The sequence below is a fragment of the Bacillus rossius genome, chromosome 1, assembly GCF_032445375.1.
Source record: "Bacillus rossius redtenbacheri isolate Brsri chromosome 1, Brsri_v3, whole genome shotgun sequence".
Lineage (NCBI taxonomy): Eukaryota > Metazoa > Arthropoda > Insecta > Phasmatodea > Bacillidae > Bacillus > Bacillus rossius.
In genome coordinates, this window is record NC_086330.1 from 62578236 (window position 1) to 62603880 (window position 25645).

Genomic DNA, 25645 nt, shown 5'->3' on the forward strand with positions numbered 1-25645 from the left:
TCCGCGGGAACGAAGAAATGAAGGGAGGGGCGAACTAACTCCTCTTTGGAAGGGATGAGATGCGAGCGCACGAATCTCGCCGAAATTTCCCTGCCCTGGTGGTGGAAGTATAAACTAGATATTAATAATTAAAAAGAAAAGATAAATGTGGCATAAATAATTATTTGTAAATACATATATATTCAATCCTATGTATTAAAAAGTATTTAAACTTGCTTTCACACTTAATTGGTTAAATTTATACTTTTATAAAATATAAATACAGTTGGTAGATCGCCGTTCACAAGATGGCGTCACAATGTACATGTTTAGCTGTGGCAAGAGAAAAATATACATTGTTTACATAACTCGTCCATATTTACTATTATATTCTGAAGTGCATTAATATGTGTGGTTATAGCGACGTAAAAAATAAAGGATGAAGATGGTTGGTTGCTTTAATGAATTATTCTATTGTTCGTGGCTTTGTTTATAACCGTCGACGTCGCACAGATTCGTCGCCGCATATTACGTGAGTAAGCCTACTGCCAAAACATTTTTCCCTGAATTGCTTCTGAACTTATTTAAAACTCGTTTTTGGGTTTAATTATAACGTAAAGTAACGTGATATTTAATATAGGAAGGGCGGGCAGGCGTCAATTTCCCCCCTACTGGCGAGCGTTACTTTACGGGAGAAGAAACTAGGACATCTTGGAGGAACACTTTACACATAGATAACTGTCAGTCTCTGTAGTGTACGAGTCTCTGGGTTATCACTTCGGATATGGCTTCTTCAGCTTTCTGGTAGTCCTGATTGGGGACAGCTGCAAGTGGTCTCCTGGGAACGCCTATTGGGACAGCTGCCGGTGGTCTCCTGGGAACGCCTATTGGGACTGCTGCCGGTGGTTGTAGGATTCGGCCATTGGTAAGGCCGTTGGTTTGGTGTCCGCCAAACCGTCTCTCGGTACCGTCCTGGTAGGTCCTTGGGGTCTCCTTTGCAGCTCCGCAACGGCATCTGGCGACGCTGTGGAGACTGGTAGAGGCCTGGCAGAGGCCTGGTTGGGTCCTTCCCACTTTGGTGCGAATCCGGCGCAGAAGTGGTTAGGCTTATTGCTGAGTGGATGGGTCTTGACTAGTACCCTTTGTCCTTCAGCAATCTGGTGGTTGGGCGGATTCTTCGGTGTAGGATACTTGCGGGCTAGGTACCCTAGTTGAGCCTTTCGTGCGCATCTACTCTGGTGGCAGCTCGTAGACAGATCTCTTCGCTGAAGGGCGGTATGTGGGGTTGTAACTCCACTTCATTCTCCAGGTTGCTGGATCTGTCGTCTCAAGTTTAATTCGCTGGTGCTGGTTCCGATTGCTTCATTGTGCCTACCCCGCAGTGTGAAGAGGATTTCTCCCAGGTAGCGATCCCAGTGGCGATGATTGGCCGTGGTACGCAACCTGAGCCCTTTCTTCAATTCCTTATTACGGCACTCTGTAGGGTTTGCCTGGGGATGGTAAACTGGAGTGGCCCAGGTTTCTAGTTCCCATTTGGCGCAAGTGGCGGCCCATAATTTGCTAGTTAATTGCACCCCATTGTCTGTAAGTATGCTTTTTGGGGTATCTCCATCCAGGGAACACTTCATCTTGGAGTAGAAAATGAATCAACTTTAGCGAGGGGAAAGGCTTCGACCCATCGTGAGAAAAGGTCTGTGATGACGAGTATGAAGCACTTACCCGTCGTGCTTCTGGGGTAAGGTCCCATCAGGTCTAGAGCTAATTGGTTCCATACTGCAGCAGGATTGTCTCTGCTGGCATGCAGGGCATCGATATTCTAGTCCGGCGTGATCTCGGGGCTCGTCTGGCCATCCCAGACAAGAGTGATGGAACAGGAGTCCACAGTGAGCACAGCTGATCTGGTGGATTCCGGTGCCAGGGCAGTCTTCTACAGCGCAGAGTCGATGGACTGCGTCCGCCGTCGTTGGGTATGTACAGGTAGGTGAGTTGTTGGGCGCCAGGTGGGGAGGCTGTCCCCCTCCGCTGTCTGGGTCTGCTTCTCGAGAATCCCTGGTGGTAGGAAGGTCAGGAGCACTTGCCTGCTTGCTGCTGTTCCTGGTGTGGGCCATGGTGTGCCTGCTGCTGTTGGTTAAGTCTTCTATGAGCTGCAAGTGGTGGCAGGGGTCCATTCCAGTTGTTTGCTGGCTAGTCCGTCTGGTAGAGCTCGCAATGGGTCTTCACGGGTATTGTAGAACAATCAACGGGCCCCGCGTTGGTGCGCCAGAAAATTGATCCGTCCTCTCCTCTTCTCTCGCACCCAGCCCTCTTGACAGAGAGCCAGCAGGGGTGGAGGAGGAGGAGGAGGTCAAGCTGCTTGTCTTGCGGCAGGATTCGCAGTTGGCTGGTGAAGGCGAATAGCTAGTGGGGTGAGGGATGGGGGCTATGCTATTCATTGAAAAATGTCGGTATTTTACACGGAACTTTTATTGACCTGTATGTCCAAACAGTTCAATTTGTCGCCTGCATCGGCTTTTACAACATACACTGAATTGATACATGGTACACCCTATCGTCAAGAAAGGAGGGGGGGGGGGAAGGGACAAATTCCCTAGGCCGAATTAGGTCCTCGGATGGCCTGACTCGCGAAGGAGGGGTGTGAGCAGCAGAAAACGGATAGCCAGTCGTTCTGCTGCTCCCTCTATGATCGTCCTATGGCCAGTGGACGGAATCCAGCCTCACTGGCCGTCGGGCCGATCAACTGACTTTCAGGTGGATGACCTCGCCTTTATATAGGGAGAAATGCGCGGGAACGAAGAAATGAAGGGAGGGGCGAACTAACTCCTCTTTGGAAGGGATGAGATGCGCGCGCACGAATCTCGCCGAAATTTCCCTGCCCTGGTGGTGGAAGTATAAACTAGATATTAATAATTAAAAAGAAAAGATAAACGTGGCATAAATAATTATTTGTAAATACATATATATTCAATCCTATGTATTAAAAAGTATTTAAACTTGCTTTCACACTTAATTGGTTAAATTTATACTTTTATAAAATATAAATACAGTTGGTAGATCGCCGTTCACAAGATGGCGTCACAATGTACATGTTTAGCTGTGGCAAGAGAAAAATATACATTGTTTACATAACTCGTCCATATTTACTATTATATTCTGAAGTGCATTAATATGTGTGGTTATAGCGACGTAAAAAATAAAGGATGAAGATGGTTGGTTGCGTTAATGAATTATTCTATTGTTCGTGGCTTTGTTTATAACCGTCGACGTCGCACAGATTCGTCGCCGCATATTACGTGAGTAGGCCTACTGCCGAAACATTTTTCCCTGAATTGCTTCTGAACTTATTAAAACTCGTTTTTGGGTTTAATTATAACGTAAAGTAACGTGATATTTAATATAGGAAGGGCGGGCAGGCGTCAATGTCTTGATACCAATAATTAATTATTTACGATCCCCAGAAATAAATGGTTAGTTTAAAAAATATGCGTCAACTGTACAATATTTCCGAAATTATAAAATACGTATAAAACAGTTACCAAGACTCCGCTCATTTTATCTTGCGAAGTTTATGTCTCGTACCAGTATTTCGGCTCAGTTGTGACATAAATATAGTATCACAACTTACAAGCAGCCTCGTAAAGTCGTAATATTCCCGACATTCCCGGTACGTTTATACATTCGTGATTTAGTTTACATTTTTCCCTAGTACATTTTAGATTGTCTCCTGCTATAATTACTCGGACTTTTAAACGCCTAGGCTTAAATTATTACATGTTTAGAAATAAAAGCAACTTTTCATGTTATAAAATATGTATATTTTGCGATTTAAAATGTTCATTGCCGACTATAAACGTTACGTTTTTCACAATGTTTTTAGGCCTACTATGGTTGTTACGTGACGTAAATAGCGGGATGGATTCAATTTTTGAGACGTAATTGGCGTGAAAGTATTGTATTGGACTAAATGGGAACTAAACGGGACCTGAAGAATATAGTGCAAATAACGGGAAAACGTAAATAACGGTAACATAAATAAGGGGTTTCGCTGTATTTATTCTCATACTCAAGCCACACCGCAATTATAATTTTTTTTACCCAAAGTTATAAATTAGCGTAAAAATTGCAGTACATTTTTTTAAACTAAAAATCAGCATAAAATATATGATAGGTTAATACGGTATAAATGGGATGTCTACATATACCTGGTAAACCAATTTCAAGATATTTCAGGACTTTAAATAAAACATTCTTACAATTTTTTTTATATCACAGGATCATTTTGATATACAATAAGGCAAATTTAACAAAACACGAAATGGATGTACTATTCACAGGAGTGTGCTAATTTTTAAGTTCTAGCTAAACCTTTCAAATATAATTTATACGTGATTTAAGTGGACATGGCCCAAATATTTATATTTAAAGTGTAACTATTAACCGAAGTGAGGTATCAAAAAACAAAATTCAAGTTTAAAATGGCCACTGTGAATTAAAAGTTTTGTAACCTCCAGCACCATTACTATTTATTTCGGGACATTTTCATTAACTATTGTGACCAGTCCTTCAGTTTTGTTACTTTTTTGTGACTTTCTTGATCTGTAGAGATTTTGTTAGTTCTCTTTAATATGATGAATTGCAGACCAAAGGTGTTTTAAAATGTAGGAGGTTAATGTTTTGTCAGTATATTATTTTAAAACTTTTTTTATAATATTAAACCAATGAAAAATTAATTTAAATACTTTGTCATAATGCTTGCATAAAACAAATAAATTTTGGCATGCATGTTAACTCCCCGTTTTATTTAACCATTGGCAAGATGTATAACTTCTAATGCATACATTAGTACAAACACACTTTTGTTTATTATTTTTTGTTTCTTTGTTCCTCTAAATTGGTTCAGGTTATCTGGAGATCAGAGATAAAGGTCACTGTAGACAGACTGCAATTTTTTTAAAGCATGAACTTATGTTTCATCTATTCAGTTTAGCAGAAAATAACCACACACAGAACATAACTATTTCCTCAAAACAGAGGGGGGCAAAAATATGTCCCACAGGAAGTCACTGGGACAGTGGGTTGTGTCTGCCCAAAGCCAGATGGACTGGTCTGATCACACTGCTGGGCTGTACCTGGAGGTGAACTCTGGTTAGGCCCTTCCTATTGGTGAACTCAAAGTTGCTCCTCATCAGAAGATACAGCAGAGCGCAAGACTCCTGTCGGATGGATGACAGGCGACTGTTGCAGCATCGGAGTAGCTCGTAACACAGACGCCCGCATAGCTGAGCGTTACCTGACAGTGGCAAGAGGACAGCATAACAGACATTTGTCTACTCACATCTGTTTATTTTGTATTCAAAATGTTTGAAAGAATGCATGCCTATTATAAAGTATGATCATAGGAAAGATGATACAATGAAGCTATTGGGTAAGTGAAAAATTCTACTTAATCAATATAATCACAAAAATTGACATTTACTAATGAATTTTGAGAGAGAAAAACACAACACACTCACACAGATACAAACTTATACACACATATATAACATATACACCACTGCTTGTTAAAAAAATAATTTTTATAAAGTTGAGTCATATTTAGCAAAAATAATTTCAACACCACATTAAATTAAATATTTTCGCAATCACCCACTATTGACTCAATGACCAAACCTCTTACCACAGTTTTACTGTAGATCTCTCATTTTCATTTTGACGTATTTTGTACAAATTTTTCATGAACTCCTAAGGAGTGTGAAAAACCATAGTTCCACGGTATGTTTGAATTTGATTTGAAAAATATTTGATATAATCATGAATGGTTTAAAATTAGGTAGATTTGGAATACCATAAAAATTAAGAAAACAAGATTAGCAGAAGCTGCAGGCGCCAGCAAGCTAACCTTGGAACAGCACCACGGAGAAGTTGTTGATGTACGCCCGCAGCGCTGCGAACAAGTGCCTGAAGAGCGTCTCGGACTGGCCCACCTGCAGGAAGGACAGGTAGATGTCGAACAGCTTGCGCATCACGGCGTTTTCGCCTTGGCCCAGCAGCAGGTTCTCCTTGAAGTGGATGCAGTACAGGCCGAGCGCGTCCAGCCCCACCAGCCCCACCTCTGTTGCCATGTTCGCCTCCAGTAGGGCCTGGTACAGCTTGCTCGAGTCCGTGTCGCCCACTGGGGGAACATTCACACCGACATGCCCGACGGTCAGGCACGATTCTGCACCGTTCACTCACACATTCTTCAATATACTGGCAAGAAAATTTTGAACTCCTGTACATGCTGAGTTCACCCGAGTCTAAGCTACACCTTTTGTCAACTGAGTGAAGCGAGGTCTCCGTAAACTAGAGTGATCAGCGTCTCTATGCAGGTATGTGTGTATGTTTGTGACTTTTTGAACCGTTCATTGTATTTTAATAAAATTCTGTACGCAGGCAGGTATGGCCAATGGAATTTTTAAGTTCCGGTACTAGCAAAGATAGTTGAGAGATTTTTGATACAGTATTTAACAAATACAGTGAAACCCTGATTATCCGTTTTCCAATGGACCATGAGTAAAAAACGGATAATCCAGGAAATCCTACAATGTGGGAACACACTCTAAAGTTACCAAATGCACAATGTATGTACTATTGCAAAAACTTTCAGTGAATCAGTTAGGTATTTCCATAAACTGACACCAGCAGCACACTGTATATACACTTTTCATGGGGACAAAGTAAAAAGTGTAAAAAGCGGGAAAGTGTAAATAAAGGGAAAAGTAAGAAATACGTTAAAGTTAATTAAAATACAGTCGCATCCTGCAGCGTTCATAACAAATGCGGGCTACATTACACATACGCATTGCACCACAGTAAAAAAAATTTAAATAAAAGGGCCGCAAATTGGACATTTACCGTCAATAGCGCGCCGTGCGCGGAGATAGGTCATCGTACTCAATCAGCTGTTATGGCGCGACGTACCCGCCGGCTGGCTCTCTGTTGTCTGAGCTGCGCATGCGCAGTATAACTCACTCAACGCTCCGTCCAGACTCGTGACGTTCCATCAGCAGTCAGCCAATAGAAGCGAGCTTAGCGGAAAAAAATATAAGCTCCACCTCCCGTGTACCAGTTTTGTCCAGTTCTAATACCAGTTTATTGGTATACGCACCAGTTTTCTCGCTGCCGTGACGTGTTCAAGTTTACGTTCATCTTGATTTCTTGATACCAATAATTAATTATTTACGATCCCCAGATATAAATGGTTAGTTTAAAAAATATGCGTCAACTGTACAATACTTCCGAAATTATAAAATACGTTTAAAACAGTTACCAAGACTCCGCTCATTTTATCTAGTGAGGTTTATGTCTCGTACCAGTATTTCGGCTAAGTTGTGACATAAATATAGTAACAGAACGTTTATACATTCGTGAGTTTACGTTTTTCCCGAGTACATTTTAGATTGCCTCCTGCTACAATTACTCGGACTTTTACACGCCTAGGCTTAAATTATTATATGTTTAGAAATAAAAGCAACTTTTCATGTTATAAAATATGTTTATTTTGCGATTTAAAATGTTCACTGCCGACTATAAAAGTTACGTTTTTCACAATGTTTTTAGGCCTACTATCGTTGTTACGTGATGTAAATAGCGGGATGGATTAGATTTTTGAGACGTAATTCGCGTGAAAGTATTGTATTGGATTAAATGGAAACCAAACGGGACCTGAAGAATATAGTGCAAATAACGGGAAAGCGTAAATAACTGTAACGTAAATAAGGGGTTTCACTACTTCCTTAATTTTTTTAAATGACCAAAATGTGCCATCCACTGGGATGTTTGATGCCCGAACTTGCTGGAACCAAGAAAACAAAACTTTCTCAAGCTCACTGTATTCCAACTGTCTTGCCATTTTCGTTTTTTTTGAAGACTGGCCGAACTGACTTGCTTGTTTCCGAATCTCATTTCTTCTAGCGAAGATAGAATTAAGAGTCGATGGAGGAATACCATAGCGCTTTGCCAAATCAACCCATTTTTCGCCTGGATTTTTTTCAACGGCATTTATAATTTCTAAACGCTCTTTAATGGTTTTAACCTCTTTTGTAGGCCGATACATTACAATGAACCTTTACAAATTTCACATGTGCATTAGAGTTAAATGCGTAAAGCTAATTTACCGTAAACAAAGAAAATCTCGCGCATATACGGCCGGCCACGGAAACGCTAGGATGAACAATTTCGTCTATGTTTCTCGCAGGATTTCACTGCCGCTTAATAGAAACGTGTTTACGTTGGGCTAGTATGTACAGTATATCGACCACGGTTATATTGTTGTGTCGATTATCGCACAAAGCAAGAACTATCGTGCGAGCGTTAGCTTTCGTCTGTTGTTTTATCGAAGTTGGTGAACCTGTTAGCAACAGCGTCATATTCACTTTATTCGTTTTCTTTTAGTAATGGCCGCCATATGTAAATATTGGTATTGCGTGTCGTGTAGACACGCATAAACTGTAATATTTCTCGGGAATTTGAATGTGAAATCGGTAAAAAGCCTGTAAAGTTCAACCCGTTAAACCGGGTTAAAAAATATTCGTAAACGATGGAAATGGGATTTTTTTAACATTGTTCTTGTGGGATTTTTTCGGGACCACGGACATTGAACAATAAAACCGGGAAATTCTACAATGCGGGAACGAATAAACGAGGTTTCACTGTATGTACACATAAAGCTTTCAAAATCAAAATCAAAATCATCACTTATATTTCAGGCTTGGAATTCAAAGATGATAATGTCCATAGAGATCTTGATACTGCATGCCTCAAAGTGAACTAAACAAAAATAACAAGCAATCTTCTGTCACTGAATTCAATTTCTGGCAGAAAATCCAAACAGGATAGTGTCCTTAGAGATAATCTGGTCATTACATAACGTAACTTGGTGAACTACTAGTTTATCACTTTGTAAACAATAATATAAATAATGTAAGTACTTGAGTCTAATGAGTAAAGGTAAACAAAAAGATTTAGCAAATATAAGCAACATACAAATTACGTAAGTGATTCACAATGTGTTTTTTAGTATGTGTTTGCAAGAATGTATCTGTAAGAGATTGTGCAAGTTTTGGTTAGTTGTGAGTAGTGCTGTGCGGTTCTGGTTTTTGACGTGACGTCTAATAAATCAATGAACGCAGGCTGCACGCACGAAAAAGTGTCCCATTACGCACATTGTTCCGTTATGCTGTGTCATGTTACGCACATTGTTCCATTACGCTGTGTCCCAATACGCTCATTGTACGCTTGTGCCGCATCTATCTCTCTTCCACTTGACTGTTTATAAAGTGAAGTGAAAAGTTAATGTGGTTTTCATTGCTTATTACAACAACAATTTCGGCAATAAAGGTTAATTATTCTTGCATTTTAAAAATCTGATTATTAGTATAATGTCAAGTATATATTCTTTTATTATTAAAATAAAAATGATTCAATTTTATTCATAAAGTATGCAATCATTTCATCAATGTTTTGTTATGACGTAGTCACGTTAAACTATCGTCCGTAAACCGACTTTACAGACAACCAATTATTTTTTCGAGGCACATTAAACTTGAAACACTCCCATTAGTTTCCTACTTTTCCTATCATCATCCTATCCTTAACAGATTAACACAGATTGGAAGAAGTTAAATAGCAAACATGTATAAAAGTTATAGTTAAAATAATATCTTCGTTAAAGTAATAACCATATTTGAATTAATGAGTGCAAATAAAAGTAAATTTATCAATTGAATTGTAGATTTCATTTCACTCCTTGTTTGAATCCATACAAAATAGTGATAATCCAATAAAATTGATTCAATTTTATTCATAAAAGTATGCAATCATTTCATCAATGTTTTTTTATGACGTCACGTTAAACTATCTTCCGTAAACCGACTTTACAGACAACCAATTGTTTTATTAGTCGGTTTGGTTCCAGTTTGGTATTACATTAAGAAACTCAGTTCTTGGTTTCAGTTACAGTTACAGTTCTTATACAGCATAAAAAAAATCTAATGCTACACTAAATATGAATTAAGTTAACTGGTAAATATTTCATTATTTGGTTGCTAAAAAAAAATTCAGAAACACAAAAAATAGGGGTACACTTTTTTCCTTAGCCTAAAACTTAATTTTTTAAAGTACAGTAAGCTCAATTATCCGGGCCTGGATTATCCGGTTTTCGGGTTATCCGTGCTTGTGCTTGACGGGGTGTAGCTATGCCGCAACTGCACTGCCTTTTTTTTTATTTTTTTTTTTTTCCTGCTGTGTCAGAAAGCTATTTACCTGACCCTTCAGACCCTCAGTCCCCCCCCCCACCTTCACCTGACAATTTGTCACACTTTAAACCAAAAAGGAATGCCTTAACTGCTGCTTCCGACTCAACTCCCCCCCCCCCCCCTTTTTTTAATTTTCTTTCTTTTCAAGCGTTATTTTCACAACGCCCCGCCCCGTCACGCTAGAAGAAGAAGAAGAAGAAGAAGGAAGGAAGGAAAAAAAAAAGGTCCTTCTACCTCTTTTACCTTCCCACACTCCTGACGGCTGGAAGAGGCATTTTTCACGCAGTTATTTACATCAGTTCTCCCAGGCACATTTGTTTTTGTAATCATGTCTGGTAAAAGGAAACGTAAAGTGCTGACAATAGCAGAGAAGTTAGAAGTTGTGGACAGGTTAAAAAAAGGAGAAACTGCCGCCAAATTAGCAGAGGAATATGAAATTGGAATCCAAACCGTGCGAGACATTAATACAAGTGAAGAAAAACTTTTGCAGTTTGCTAGTAGATCAGACAGTGTGGCAGGGCCTTCTAAACGTAAAAGCATGAAAAAATCTCCCCTCTACTGGCCAAAGCAGCCAGTAACACAATGGGAGGGGGTGGGCTTCTTGAAACCGCCGAGCGAGAGAGAGAGACAGACAGAGAAAGGGAGCATGTTGTTCGCCACCAGACACCCCTTCCTCTCCCCACACCCCCCCAACAACAGCCTTCATTCTTTCTCGACAGCTAGCTGGGAGTCATGGTCCACAGCCCCGGCGCAAGCATAGCCTCTCTCGCTTTGCAGCCTTTGTTTACTGCGTGAACCTTTTTTTCCTTCCAACTAACTGTATTTTTCTTTGTTTGAAGATGCCATTTAAATCACTCTTTCTTACCAAAGAGCCAACAAGGAAGCATTCGTAATAACCAGATTAGTTTAGGATTACTATTTACGTAGTCAAACTGACGGTGCATTTCAAAACTCTTGTAACTTCGAAGGTCTCGTAGTTATGACTGTAAAGTGCATCCTAATTTTAATAGGCGGAATTAACAAGAAACAATATCTTGCCGCACGAGGTAGAAAAATAAAATGCAATAGCTGGAAGGGGGGAAAAAAAGTATATAATATTGTGCTGTGGTTAAGACACTTATTTTGTAGTGACCCCGGATAATAGGTCGTTAAAAGGGTGGAGGGAGATGCTGAGTTGGGACTGCCCCGCTCTCCCTCCCGTAGAAATAAAGGGGACAGGAGAAGAATGGCGGCAACACAGTGCCAGTATTGTTTACGGTCCAATAAGCTGGGACATGGTATACAAAGCTATTGCCATTAAATACACCATTTTTAAGTGGTAAAACGGATTATCCGGGTTTTTATATGGGCATTCAATAGGGATGTGCGAAAGTGACTTTATCCACACGAAATGAAAGTGAAAGAAAATTTATCAAGTTTCGCGAAAGTGAAACGAAAATGAATTTTTCTATGAGATAAATATATTCTTAACGAAAGTTAAGCGAAATTTTTTAATTAACAAAGAAAAAAAGTGCCCCAAAATTTGCTCTTCAGTAATAAATTCTATTACATAAATCATTTTGGTACCTTTTGATGTATATATAAATATTACTATTTAATAAAATCAACATCCGCCCTAGACCACACAACAAAGCCACATGTCACTCGTAAATTTCAAGAATCAATCCAGATCTTTCAGCGCACAGACTATTTCCTTTACAGTCGTAATGTCGCAGTCTATGATAATATATTTATCACGTGCATGGTACTGATGAAAAAATACGTGAATACTGCGGAACGGCCGCCATCTTGCACCACTGTCACACATGGCTAGCTCAGGAAGCTGTAAACTAGGCAATGGACATGGTCAAAACAAAACATAACAAATGGTTGCTGCCAAGTGGTCATTACATGCAGTGACTTGTTGACCTTTTTGTCTAATTGGCTGTATATTATGAGGATTTTATATGCCAGTCAGAGTATGTAAAATTTAAATAAAGCAGACGACAATGTTTTTGTTTGGCTGTGCACGAATAAAAGTAGGTACGTTCTTTGTTTATGTGTATACGGTAAATACTAAATAGTGTACTAACAGTTCTGGAATGTATGTTTTACGAATATAGTACCTACACTACTGTTTGAAAGCAAATGAATCAGGTAATTTTTCAAATATTGCATGATTTTTTGATACCTAGGCCTACTGTAATCACGGTTGAATTTTTGTTTACTTTATCTGCCATGTTTGTTCAAATTATGATTTTACCGTATTTTCATTAACGTGAGTTTTTTTCATCACCACGTAAATTAATCTTAATGGAAATATTTTTTCTAATTAATGTCTTTATATGATTTTCATATGTTATTACATTATTAGTAATAACAAGCAAATCATATAAAGACATTACAGTAGAATCTCAGTGCTAAGTACTTACAGGTACCTCAAGTTTTTGTACTTAGCACTGAAACATGCATACATATCTTTACAAAGAGAAAAAAATATATAAAAAAATAGCTACAGGAGAGCCGCAATGCCATATGTATTCGCAACTGCGACTTGCTTTTTTCCCCGTGTCTAGTTCTCTGAGTATATCCACTTTTTCCTTAAGCGTGAATTGCTTTCGTTTCTTTTTATCTCCAGGATCATTCATATGCAGCACAAATACAATGCGGTGTTTAAATAACGTAACCTGAAAATAAACTCAACAATAACAATAAACAATCCCGGCACAGACATCAAACAGTATTTTTAGCGTAGCGTAACACTTTTGTCTAAATAATTAATACTTCTCTCAAACCTCCGTCTTTCGATGTATCGAATGGTGTTGTGTTGCTCACGTCGCATACTACGTACTGTATAATCTATGGTTGTGCGCGCAACTGTTTGTTAACTTTGTTTTGAGAATTTAGAGGTTAGAAAATACGTTGCGTTGGTATTTGTGTATCTTTGTTCTACTACATTAATCATTTAGCTGGAAATTTATTTACCAGTTTAAGTAAATTTTGGTGTAGTAATGCCACGCTACTAGTAGAATTTATACGTTATAGTGAAAATGATACTTTAAACTGAAACCGTTTTGCATGGCGAAGATACGATTTTTGGCGGGGACTTAAAAAAAATTCGTTAAGTGAAATATACTTTATAATAAGGAACGTTATCGTACCAGTATTATACTGTACATTTTTATTAAATTACGATTTCTTTTTCAACTAGAACAAACGAACTTCGGTAAGCTATTGAACTTTCGTTTGGCTCCAAATATTTCGCTAAAAACGAACTTCGACAGATGAAATTCTTACCGAAATCGAAAATGAAAGTAGCAAAATTTCGATTTCGGTATCGGTATACCGAACATTCGCACAACCCTAGCATTCAATTATCCGGGCATCGGAAAGTCCCAATTAACACGGATAACCGAGAGTTTACTGTATTTGTAAGCTAACCTCAAACCTTGGAATATGTACGCTAATTATTGTGGCATCCAAATCCTGATGTAATTGAAGAAAAATTGTAGGCTTGGGTAGCCAAATTAGAGCATCAAATGTTCCCTAAGTGGTTTTAACATTATATTTGTTTACATATCGTGATGAGTCCATTGGTAAAATGTTCAAACACTGACAAGTGCTAAATTGATATTTCCTGCTTACCTTATTTACCCGCATATGAGTTACATATTTTATGCCGATTTTTAGTTAAAAAAGTGTAGTGTGAATCTTATGCGAATTTATATCTTTGGTTATATATATACATACACATATATTCCGGCGTCTCTTGAGTACGTGCTCTCTCCTGTGTTGGTTTTTAATAAGTATATTATGAGTAAGTATAAATTGTTAAGTTAAAATATCTGAGTAATGCGTGAAAAGCACTATAAATGGCACCACTGTGCTCGACTGCCCGGTCAGCCGCGCGCCAGTTGCCCAGCCACCGCTGGCTTCGTGATTGACATGACTTGCTAGGCTCCCATTCGGCTGGAGGAGAGGAAATCTAAAAATAAAAAGCCTGTTTGTGTGAGTGTGTAAGACCATGTGACGGTTCTCCCTCCCTCCGTCCCTCCAACCTTCCCTCAATCAAACTTGTACATAAATGTCCGTAAACTGGCACAATCTTCAAGTGTCTATTTTGACAGGTTTTTAAGACGAAACTGTGACCCGACCTAATTGTATTTTTTTTTATTCACAAGATTCATCAGCTTTTAAATGCAACATTTCTTGACAAAACTACAATCGTTGTTGGTGCTTTGAAAGCCGCAGTTCAAAGCCTGACTTTTTACTTGCGTGCTAGTTTTAATCAAAGAAACTAACAAGTAGAATTGGTAGCTTGCTGCTTTTTTTTCTATTCTGGAAGAGGCCTGGTTAAAAAAAAATACAATAGCCAGGAAGGGATGCATGCTGTCTTTTGTTATTAGGAGGGGAGAGGTTGGGAAAAGTGGGCTGGCCTCACTCCCTTCTACACAGTAATAAAGCAGCACAAAAAAGCAGACAAAAAGAGGATCGAAGGTTAACACTGGTGCCGTATTTCTTACGCACCAAAAAGTTGAGACATGGAACAAAGACTTTACTTATACTCTACTGTATAGAGTGAAATTAATACCTGAGAGTGACTCTTATGAGAAATAAAAATTGTATTTTTACTACCCAAATTATAGCTGCGACCCATACGCAGAAACGACTCTTCTGTGGGTAAATATGGTAGGTTTTTTTTCTTTTGTCTCATTGAAAAATGTTATAACAGGGTTCTACTGTAATTCTAGTTATTTTACTATTTTGGAACAGTTACAATATTAGTTTGGTAGAACTTTCATACCTATCTGCTGTATGTTCTCCCTGCCCACGCTACTGCTACCACTGTGCAGAGCCAGGGGTGGCTCGTCTCCGGAGAAGTCTGGGGGTTGCATTCGGGCAGGCAGAGTCATCGCTTTGGTTGTACCAGGCTTGCCAGCGGTCGTCTTGGCTGCGATCTGCCGCTTGCCAACGTACTTGAACTGGTGGAGACACAGCCTGGAGGGAAAACAGCAACGTTATATAAAAAAATTCTCAGTGCACACACACACACACAAGCACATGTACATGCACTCTCTACATACAAACCCAACAAGTACACACACACACACTTACAAACACATATATGAATAGGCCTGTGCAAATACTGGTTTTCCTATGCGAAGCAAGTATTGAATTGCATGTTAAAAATACCTGCGAACTTGAATAAAATCGCAAATATTTTTCTCTGATAGCTGTATTACGATCCATTCATGAAATACCTGAAGGACTGAAGTAAAAAAAAAAAAGTACATAATTGTTAAAAGTTGGGTATTTAAATAAAGAATTATCTCTATAGCATTATCAAAAACAACAAGTAAAAAAACTTGAGAAAAATTATTTAACTTAAAAAATGAATTTTTAAAATTAAAATATGTAGTGTGATTTTTGAAATTAAGAACCATTTATCCATTACTCAAAAATAACTATTAAGATCATGGTATAATATATAATTTATACACTTTCACTGAAACTATATGTACAAAAATATATTTTTTTTATAAGTAAAATTGGTATGACTACCATTGTGTTGTCAAAATAATATTCCAAAAAGTATACAGTGTCTTGAAAACAATAATTTACTATAGTAACAATAAAAAAAATTCACAATAAAGTAAAATATACATAAATTTGTCCCTTTCATTATACCAACACAATATGTTCATATTTGCTTATAAGGACACTTACTATAGTGTGTCTGTTAATAACACTACACTCAAAATAGAAACCACCATCTCTGCCCAATTTTTATCTTTAAAGGTATCCACCAGAAACTTTAAGAAGTACCGAATTAATTTTACTTTCATCAAATTTGGGATCATTTAACATAATATTGTTAAGATTAAAGTTTTATCTTAAGACAGTAAAAACAAAATTGCTTGAGCACTTAAATTTGTGGTCAGTTGTTTACTAAAATAAATTCAATTTATGTCTCCATTAATATTCGTTGTGTTGGAAGTGAAGACAAAGATCATGGTGCCTCAACTGCTACACATAAATGTTAGTCTACCGTGTTTTTAAAGCTTTGCATCACATTCGAAGCATCACATGGATTCGCTTAGTCGAAGATTCGCACAGACCTATATTTGAACCCATGATGAGGGGTGATGAAATAAAAATGGAGCACTAACACACTGCATGGACTGGTGAAACGGGAGGTCCTGGAGAAAACCCACGTGTTCACTGCAATATGGATCACGTTTCCATCTTGGAAAGAATCCGGGTTTGAGCCCACCGGAAATTGAATCTGGATCACCTTGGTGGGATGCAAGAGATCCAACCACTCGATCATGCATTCAAAAATAAATTATTTAAAAAAAAAAGTGTAAAATGAATATTGCATTAACCTATTAACATTTTTTCCCCCCCCTATAAAGCACCATACCAGTTATCAATATGTCCCACTGGTTCCTACTTTGTTACAACATAAGTCTCCTCATGGGACCATTACCGTCTGGTATCGCATGTGCACATTAATCATTGCTAGATGAGTTAGTCGCCTGATGAAAATCAAATATCAAACCTTAGGTCGACATTATTTGATACATGTGACCTACAAGTAATTCACATAGCTGACAGACAAACCACTGCAAAATTCGCCATACAAAGTGCCACACCAACAGGCCTGTGCGAATATTAGTTTTTTTAGTTTGAATCAAATTAAAATACGAATATCAAATTATTCAAGAATACAAATATTGAATATGGATAATATTAAAGAAAAATAGATTTTTTTTTTTTTTTTTTCCACGTATTGTAATAACATCTGGAAAGGTTGGTCAAGTCAGCTACAATAATTATAAGACAATATTAAAATACAATTTAAAATATTAAAATTTTTTAAATTACGAAATATTTTTTTAAAATTATGCAGTTAACGTAACATAACCCAACCAGCCAACCTTTTATTTCAGTTCCTATTTGGGTTGTTGTCTACAACCTGCTACTATGCATATTGATCCCGAAAATTTTCGCGAACCGCAAAATACAGTGAAATCCATTACAATCTATTTTAGGAAAATTATAAATTTTTTTTTAATGCTGGTTTTCAAAATTGGTGATTGAATGATTTCATATTTACATATTTAAAACCTAGTTATTCACGAGCTTACATTGTTAACGACCACCAGATAAATTGTATTTTAGTTCAGCAATATTATAATTTTTTTTTTGCTATTTTCATTGTATTGTATAAGTGAATGTGACAGTACAATGAGATTGTTTTTTAAAAAACAAGAATTAGAAATCTTTACGTTTTATATTTGCTGAATAAAACACAATTTTTTTAAAGAATGAAGACAATGTAAAAAACAATTAACACAAATGCTCCTATTTAACAAACAAAATTGACCTAAAAAATAAAAACACAAAGTCTTGTACCTATGTATTAAACTATTAGCCAGGCATTTTATCAAACTTAAAGAGAACTCTTTTGTAAATCGAACAGGCCTACAAGCTAAAATTTTTTCTACAAGCTAGATAGTTAATTTTAACAAGGTGCAACTTAATGACTTAATAGTATTCAATATGGCATAAGTGAAGAGCACACACACTTACTCAATACACCTGAAGAAGTTGAGGATCTCTAGCTCAGAGCATTGTTGCCACCACGCTATCAAGTACTCATCGCCCAGGTACTTGACCACGAACATGAAGCAGAGGAGAAGGTCTTTCATCTCGGCTGACTGGAGCTTGTCGCAGCGTACCACGTGCTGCGAGTTGGTCACACTCAACGATCTGCAGCAAATCAATGTAAGCTCTTTCTCCACTTGCTCATGACACTATGTATGACGATATACAGGTTTACAATCCTGAAACTTAAGTTGCTGTAAAAAAAATCCAATGACTATTTTGTACTTATCGAAACTTGGACAAAAACTATACATTTAATGATTTAGAAATACAGTCAAACCTGAATAATACAAAACTGAAGGGACCATAATTTTGTCACTATGCAATAATGAGGTTTATTAAATTTTAGGGTAGCTACTACACCGGTGGTTCAAAAAATATTTATTGTAATACTTTTTGAAGTATTTAAGACAGAAGAATAAAGAAAAAGGTTTAGAAACTACTAGGGATGTGCGACGCTTCGGAAAGTAAAAGTTGAATCGAAGAATTATTTTCTTTGGCTTTACATTCAGAAAATTAAAAAAAACTTTGACGATTCAAAAGATTTTTTTCAGCATAATAAGTTAAAAGCTAGATTTAAAGCTATTGTTTGGGGCCATAAATAACTTCCTCTATCGGCTAACTGCGTTGTTTTTCACCAGGAAGAGACTCATTCACCGCATGTTAAAAATGGATTAAAAGTATCAGCACACTTCTCGAGTATTAAATACACAGTGGTAAACAGATGCTTGCAGTCTCCACCCACCTTGTCCAGCGACTGCTGTGGCGATGCTTTAGCTTTTGACAGCTCAGGCAATTATTTCTTACCCCTTGCTAAGAAAAAAAAATGTGGGGGGGAAGGGGGGAGGGGGACTCCGTCTCACAGAGGCAAAAAGAGAAACCCCTGGCACCTTTCACGCAAGAACGCTAGCATTAAAAAAAAAAACAATCCTGAACTTTTCTACACTAGGTTCAAGATGGCAGGTGTTCAGTGAACATTTAGACTTTGGTAGCTGGATATTCTTAAAATATTAACACAATAAAAGAAAAAATATCCATACATAATTAGTAAATCTAGTAGGGGTTAGTGGATTTTGGTGGTTGAATATTTTTGAATTGAACAGTAAATTTTTTAAATTAAATGTGAATAATTTCGAAGTCGAATAGATGTCATATTTTGCTTTAATGCATTATCATACTGTTGCAAGCTTACTATGTATAATGCAGGGCTGTGAAATGATAGACAACATTGTTCACTGTAATATTTACTGGGCACCAAATCTCTGCGTGCAGTCACACACAGAGCCTACAAGCACACTGTCACCTCATGAGCTCTGCCACTCCCACTTCACGGCACCCCTCTGTCCGCTACCCTTCAGGAAAGATGGTAAATACTGAATAATCATATGTTGTTATGGAGGTTTCAATAGAAAAAATTTAAATAAATACAGCTTATTTAATATTTAATTTAATTCATTCTTGGATTTTTGGTGCCAATTTATAAAATATCAGTTTACTCCCACATATGTCAGTAATTAAAGTAATAAATTCAGTAAAATATTTTTGCAACTTTTGTAGTACGAACAAACACCTACACAGTTGAGTACATCTCACCACAGAGGTTAACACCTATTCTTGATGTCAATACTCAGTATGTAACGGAACCTTGCGCTAGGAGCAGTCATCTAACCTGGAGTGTCTCTTGGTACTGGTGTTGTCTCTGGGCTCCCTGATGATGGCTGTTTCCTGGGACACAGTGGACAGGCCATCCCCAGAAACTGTTGACGTGTCGGAGTCCAGGCTGACGGATGAATTGCCGTTTGTCAGGGCTAAATAACAAGTATAAAAAATTTAAAATAAAACCATTTAACATACAAACATTTCTTCAAAAAAAAAAAAACATACTTTTCTAAAGCCCTTCTTCGTAATATAAAAACATTTCAATATTTTTTTTTTTAAATTTAAAACTATTTTATAATTATACTTTAACCTTGCTCATATGAGTATGGTGGATTATGAGAGGATCCTTGACATTAGTGTATTGATTTCACTGTATCGCCGACGCTGTGGTATCGGAATTAGTATTGGCCCAGCCTAATTACAAATAAAATAATGCCATTTAATATGCAAATTTATGGAATATTTCTACAAGTTATGATGAGTTTACTCAGTAGAGAATATTGTGTACATAAGTTAAATTGAAGGGTCCGCATAAAAAAAAATCTAGCTCCAAAAAAACTGATTTTCAGTCCAATGTAAATTAATTTGCTGTATAGTTTAAAGAAAGCTAGATTTATCTTACTGTATTCCATTCCTTTATAACATTAAATTTACAAACTTCAAACTAATAAATATGCACTATTAAAAGTTATTTTTTTTTTAAATTTCTCCCCATAAACCAATGAAAATGGAGATACAGAGGAGCATTGATGATCCAAAACAATTTGGGACAGGAGGTGTTTGGATGATTAATTTTTCGGATCAATGAAAAATTGCAAAACAAATTTGTACTTGTGTCACCGGAACAATACATATGAAACAAAGAAACACTGACATAAAAACACACAAATGTTTACATTTTGTATAACATTTCTTACAAAAATATACATTACATAAAAAAAATAATACACAGTCCCTCAGAAAAGGCTTACGTTTTAGGTAAAGTAAATACAAAATTGTATTTTGCTTCAGAGCCGAGACACAATTTTTTTGCCATTAAATATTGCACTAGCGGAACTACGTGGAACTTGAATTTGCCGACTGGAATGCCTTAAGTTAACCGACTTTCCAGTTGATCGGTATTTGGATAATAAATGCGTTACTGTAGATCCATTTTAATGCAAACCAATTTATATATATTTATATATATATATAAAAAAAAAAAATTTATATACACACATATATATCACTAACACATACACACATATATATAAACATATTACACATATATATATATATAATATACATACCGTATTTAAACGCATAATGTCCGCACATTTCTTTTTAAATACTTGAAATGGAATTTTTAAAAATCCGCATGAAGTCCGCACCAGACAAAGCAACCTTAGCCACCCCTGAAAGGCACAGTAACGGGATGGAAATTTACCGACGCTGTCAACAATGCTTTGACCTTGAGTTGTTCATTTCTCCGGAGCAGTCGCTGAGAGGGTTTGTAGCGTGGTGAAACCGTTCGGACTCAGAAACTCGTACTCTACTGCGCAGCTGCCTGCGACGTCTCGCGAGTTGCAAGGGGATGGGCAATATATAGCACAAGCCAGTACACGTCCCACGCACGGACAAAGCAGCTGCAACTCAAACTACGTGGCCATCTCAATGAAAGATGAAAAAAATATCTTCAAAACGTTTATTTTGTGTAGGCTGGCTGCGGCTTCTGAACATAAGAGCGCACACGCGAGTGAGAGAAGAAAAAAAAAAATTAGTGGCGTCTTCCGCTAATCGCCGGCACCCAATTATCTCAACACCTGTCACATTTCTCACGTTTGCTGCGGAGGGTCGCCAGTCACCAGCGCTCTGCGAAGTAGTGTGCCGCCATTAATATTTTACAACTAGGCCGAGGGAAGGGTGCCAAATTTACGAAGCAGCGATATTACTAATGTAATCCGTGGAACCGTGAGCATACGTAAAATCAGGGTACTAGTAAACTAATTATGAGAGAACAATTTTTTTACTCTACACAAAACGAGTAAAATTTTGAGGAAATAAATTTTTTTTCGGACTTCACCTCATGTCTGCACCCCATTTTTTTTGTCAAAAATGTAGCTAAATTACTGCGGACATTATGCGAGTAAATACAGTCAAACCTCTTTGAAACGACCCCTCACGGTTCCCAGGAATAGGGTCGTAAAAAAGGGGGGGGGGGGGGGGAAAGGGGTCGTAATAAATATTTTCCGAAAATTTCAATTGATTTCAACCCCCCTCCCCTCCCTTCCCAAACCGCTACTCGTTAAGAAACCAGCCGTACAATGGCAGGATTCTGTCACTCACAATGCTAGACGGCTTTGCTTTAAACCCACTTCAACCTTCATGACAAGTCTGTTGCCCTACAGGCCACCTCTAAAGAAAATATGTCAAAAGACAGTTTATTTTTACTGGTTAGTACGTTTTCTGCTTCCCGTAGTTAAATACACTAGAACCCCGATGTCACGAACCCCGGATTTAACGAAGCAGTGATTTGAAGAAAACATTCTCGGGAACCGTCAAAAAAATGGTCTATTTGACCAAAATGTGAAAATCAGAAAAAAATAAAAATAAAATAAAAAACTAAATAAAAATTCATTAAAATCTGTTAATTTTAACACACAGCGTATTTTTGTGACGGCTTTATTACTTCCAATAATGTTCATGTAAGAATAACAAAAAAATAATGGGACATTTCCTTTAAAAATATGGCAGCGATAGGTTCTGCAACGCGAGTGGGCACACACGAAGCTCGCCCGACTGGCTGGCGGCAGCGGCTTAATGACGCCCTCCCATCTACAAGGCTAGCTCATCCCTCCCAGCCACACAAACCATCTAGTGTCCTCCCTTATAACAAACACCGAAACTTCGCTCCCCTTTGAAAAACCTTCAGTGAGAAAATGCTCATTTCACCCTCCCTTTTCCCGTAAAATTGGGCTATTATGAATGGGGTACTAAAGCGGTGAGGGAGGGGTAAGATCGTTATAAATATTTTCGGACCCCTCCCTTTCCACCAAACACGCTCAACAAAAAGTACGTATGTCAAAATATGTCACTTTTCACACCAAGTTCGAGTTCAGTCATCTCTGGCAAGGAATTTACAAGCTTTCAAACTTAAATATAAATGTATTTTAATAGCAAGGGTACTATGAAAAGGAATATACAGAATAAAATCAAGCTGCTGTCACCAAACAAAGCATAAAATGGCCCAATGCGTGGTCGCTTCGTCATTTCTCGCGCGAGAGGCGAAACGTGGAATGTTAGAAGAAAGATAAATGCGGGAATGACAGACGGCAGCCAGTGTGTTTCCTGTGTGGGGAATAAGTGGCCTAGCCTTTTTTTTTTATGCTGGGTGAAGGGACCTTTTTCTGTCAACTCACGGGAAAAGATAATTGCTTGAGCTGTCAAAATAAACATCTCTGCGGCAGTTAAAACAAGTAGAGGCGGGCGTGCATCCAGTCGGTCCCTGTGTATATCTACTCGAAAAACATAACATCTCAATTCATAACAAGATTCCTTATAACCTACACGTATTGCCGGATGTTTTCAGCCTGATCCATTCAAGTTCTTTAGCCACGTTTTGAATGAAAACAACTGGCGGGCCAGTGTTGTGCCCTGTTTTGCGGACACATAAAGCTTTTATCAATTTGCTTACAGTTTTAATATATTTTTACTCTCGTTAAAATGAATCAGATAACGTGATTGTTAACAAGTACAAGCAGCATCCGAGATCGGCCGCAGCACACGGTACGGGGAGAGAGTGAGCTAGGGCGAGCGAGCGGCCGACTACCATGTTCACACGCTGCGGCCAGAGGGTTTTTCCTGCGTTGTAATAATAGCAATTAATATTTAATGGTTTTATTTATTAAGTCATAATACACATAAATTGGAAAAAAAAAAGAAAAGAAACCTGCACAAGTCATCCAAAATAGTTCACAAATTCAAGCCAGAAAATATTCCAAATCGGACTTCAAAAACTAAGCAAACATTGTCAACCAATAGTAATCAAAATCAAGATAAATCCAGCAGGTTGCTTTGCCTTAACTGCGTACCACACTAGACACTCGCAAAAAACTAAACATAAACACGTTGTCACAAAAACCTTTACCTGCACCCTGCCGGCAAAGGGACGTGAAATGGGGGTTGTCAAGCGCTGACAGCGGTCGACAGGAAGTGGTATCTATTTTTAGATATGCGCTGCCTACGGCAGTACAGCACTCGGCAAGAAAAACGCAGAAACTTATTTTCTGTCCGATTTTCTACAGATTTTCGGCAATTTTTTCATGGTTCCTCGAAATCAGGTTGTAATAAAGAGGTGGTCGCAATAAATGGGGTCGCAACAAAAAGGTTTTACTGTATGGTACTATTCAATAAGAACAAGTAACTTTTCATAGTTTAGGAAACTATTTTCATTGGTATAATCATTTGAAAGAGATTGAAGGATTGTTCAGGCTGGTTAACGAGCAGCAGCACTGACTCACCCTGGCCCGCGATGGCAGCGAAGTAGGAGGCGTCCCGGTGGTCGGCCGGCCCCTGGTCCAGGTACAGGGTGAAGCGGTTGGCGGAGCGCGGAGTGCCCAGAGAGGACGACGAGTCCTTGAAGCCGAGCAGGAAGGAGCTGCAGGTGGACGTCCTGTTGCTGGTGCCGAGCAGGTCGGAGCGCCTCCGGCCGGACACCACCTCCTGCACCGCGTTCAGGCGGCCCAGGTTCTCCAGGACGATGCCCAGCCACGGCACGTACAGCGCCGCGATGCGGGACAGCTGACCCTGTTCCGTTCCAACACACGATAACTATAGACCGCATTTTGTGCTTTCAATTCAGTGCAATATCGCTTCTAAAATACACCTGTCCCTCACTTAGCACGTCTTCAGATTGCGCAGATTCATTTAGCGCGAAGCGAATTTTACTGACCCAGTCTTGAAAAGCACGCCTGTAAATTTCAGTTAGCACGAAATCTACGCAGGAAAAAAAAAAAAAAAAAAAAGGGCACGACGCCACGAAGTCTGTATCAACTTCTGTAAACAACAGATGTGCCATGGGATACAGATAGCCAAAGAAGGGGTAAAGAGATGCGCGCGCAGGTCTGACTACGCTATCGGCTGTTGTACAAACATCAGCTATGGCAAGTTAGATTGCAGCTATGGAGTGTAAATGACCAAATGTTTTTACGTCAGTGCGTATGCCGCCGTGCCGTACCTTTCTCGCCTGGCCACAAACCGGGCCGTGAACTCAGTCTAGCCAGTGGCAGGGAATTCACTCAAACAAAAGCAACGTCTGCCCATTCAGCTGCCGATAACTGTACGTGCTTGATCACTCATAATGCATCGTGTTAAAGTATTTGGGACAAAACTAGAAGTATTACGGCACGCAGATTGTCATGAAGGCCACGCATATGTTGGTCGCAATTTAGTTTTAAGCAAGTCAACTGTAAGCACAATCATACGAAATAAAGACACTTACCAAAAACAGAAATGAACAGATGAGTCACGTGGAAAAGGTTGTTACATGAATGTTGCAATGTAAAAAATAATCATTGGCCTGGCAGGATTGGTGTGAACCAGGTGGTGATACACGAATAAGCACTTTAATTTTTGATAAATTAAAATGTAATTATCCGGACAGTAATATCGGTTTTACTCTCAGTAAAGGAAGGGTTTGTAAAGGTAAGCGACGTGAGTTGGTCACGACAGGGCGGGCAAGTCAACCAGCCGACTGGTGATTAAGTACATAACCACGTATCTCCCGTTACCCAGTGTCGAATTTGTCACATAAAGTGTGATGGGAGGCATATAAAGATAAATGGTGTGACATATTTATAGTTGAGTGTTTCAACACATTTATATTACATAATGTATATTTCCCTACACAATTGTGGAAAACATTAAATAAATTAGCCTTGCTATTTATGGAAACTAATGCTTCAGAATACGCGATTTCGAACAACATGAGCATTTTCAGGAACGAATTAGTCATGATAAGTGAGGGATAGGTTTAGGTAATTTCTGTGTTTTGTTTTTATTTTTATAAATCCTATTTTAATAATGAC

At 38.4% G+C, this 25645-nt stretch overlaps 1 protein-coding gene across 3 annotated transcripts in view; it reads right to left on the bottom strand.

Moving 5' to 3' along the window:
* The window catches only part of LOC134536771 (dedicator of cytokinesis protein 9), a 187711-nt gene that overhangs the window by 30157 nt on the left and 131909 nt on the right, over window positions 1–25645 (bottom strand). For all 3 annotated transcript variants that reach the window (XM_063376696.1, XM_063376690.1, XM_063376705.1), the window contains exons 23-28: window positions 24080–24365; window positions 19591–19729; window positions 17847–18026; window positions 15055–15248; window positions 5876–6148; window positions 5106–5266 (exon numbers count right to left, since the gene is read on the bottom strand). In XM_063376696.1, the coding sequence (XP_063232766.1) occupies window positions 5106–5266; window positions 5876–6148; window positions 15055–15248; window positions 17847–18026; window positions 19591–19729; window positions 24080–24365 (1233 nt within the window). The remainder of the gene's footprint in view (window positions 1–5105; window positions 5267–5875; window positions 6149–15054; window positions 15249–17846; window positions 18027–19590; window positions 19730–24079; window positions 24366–25645) is intronic.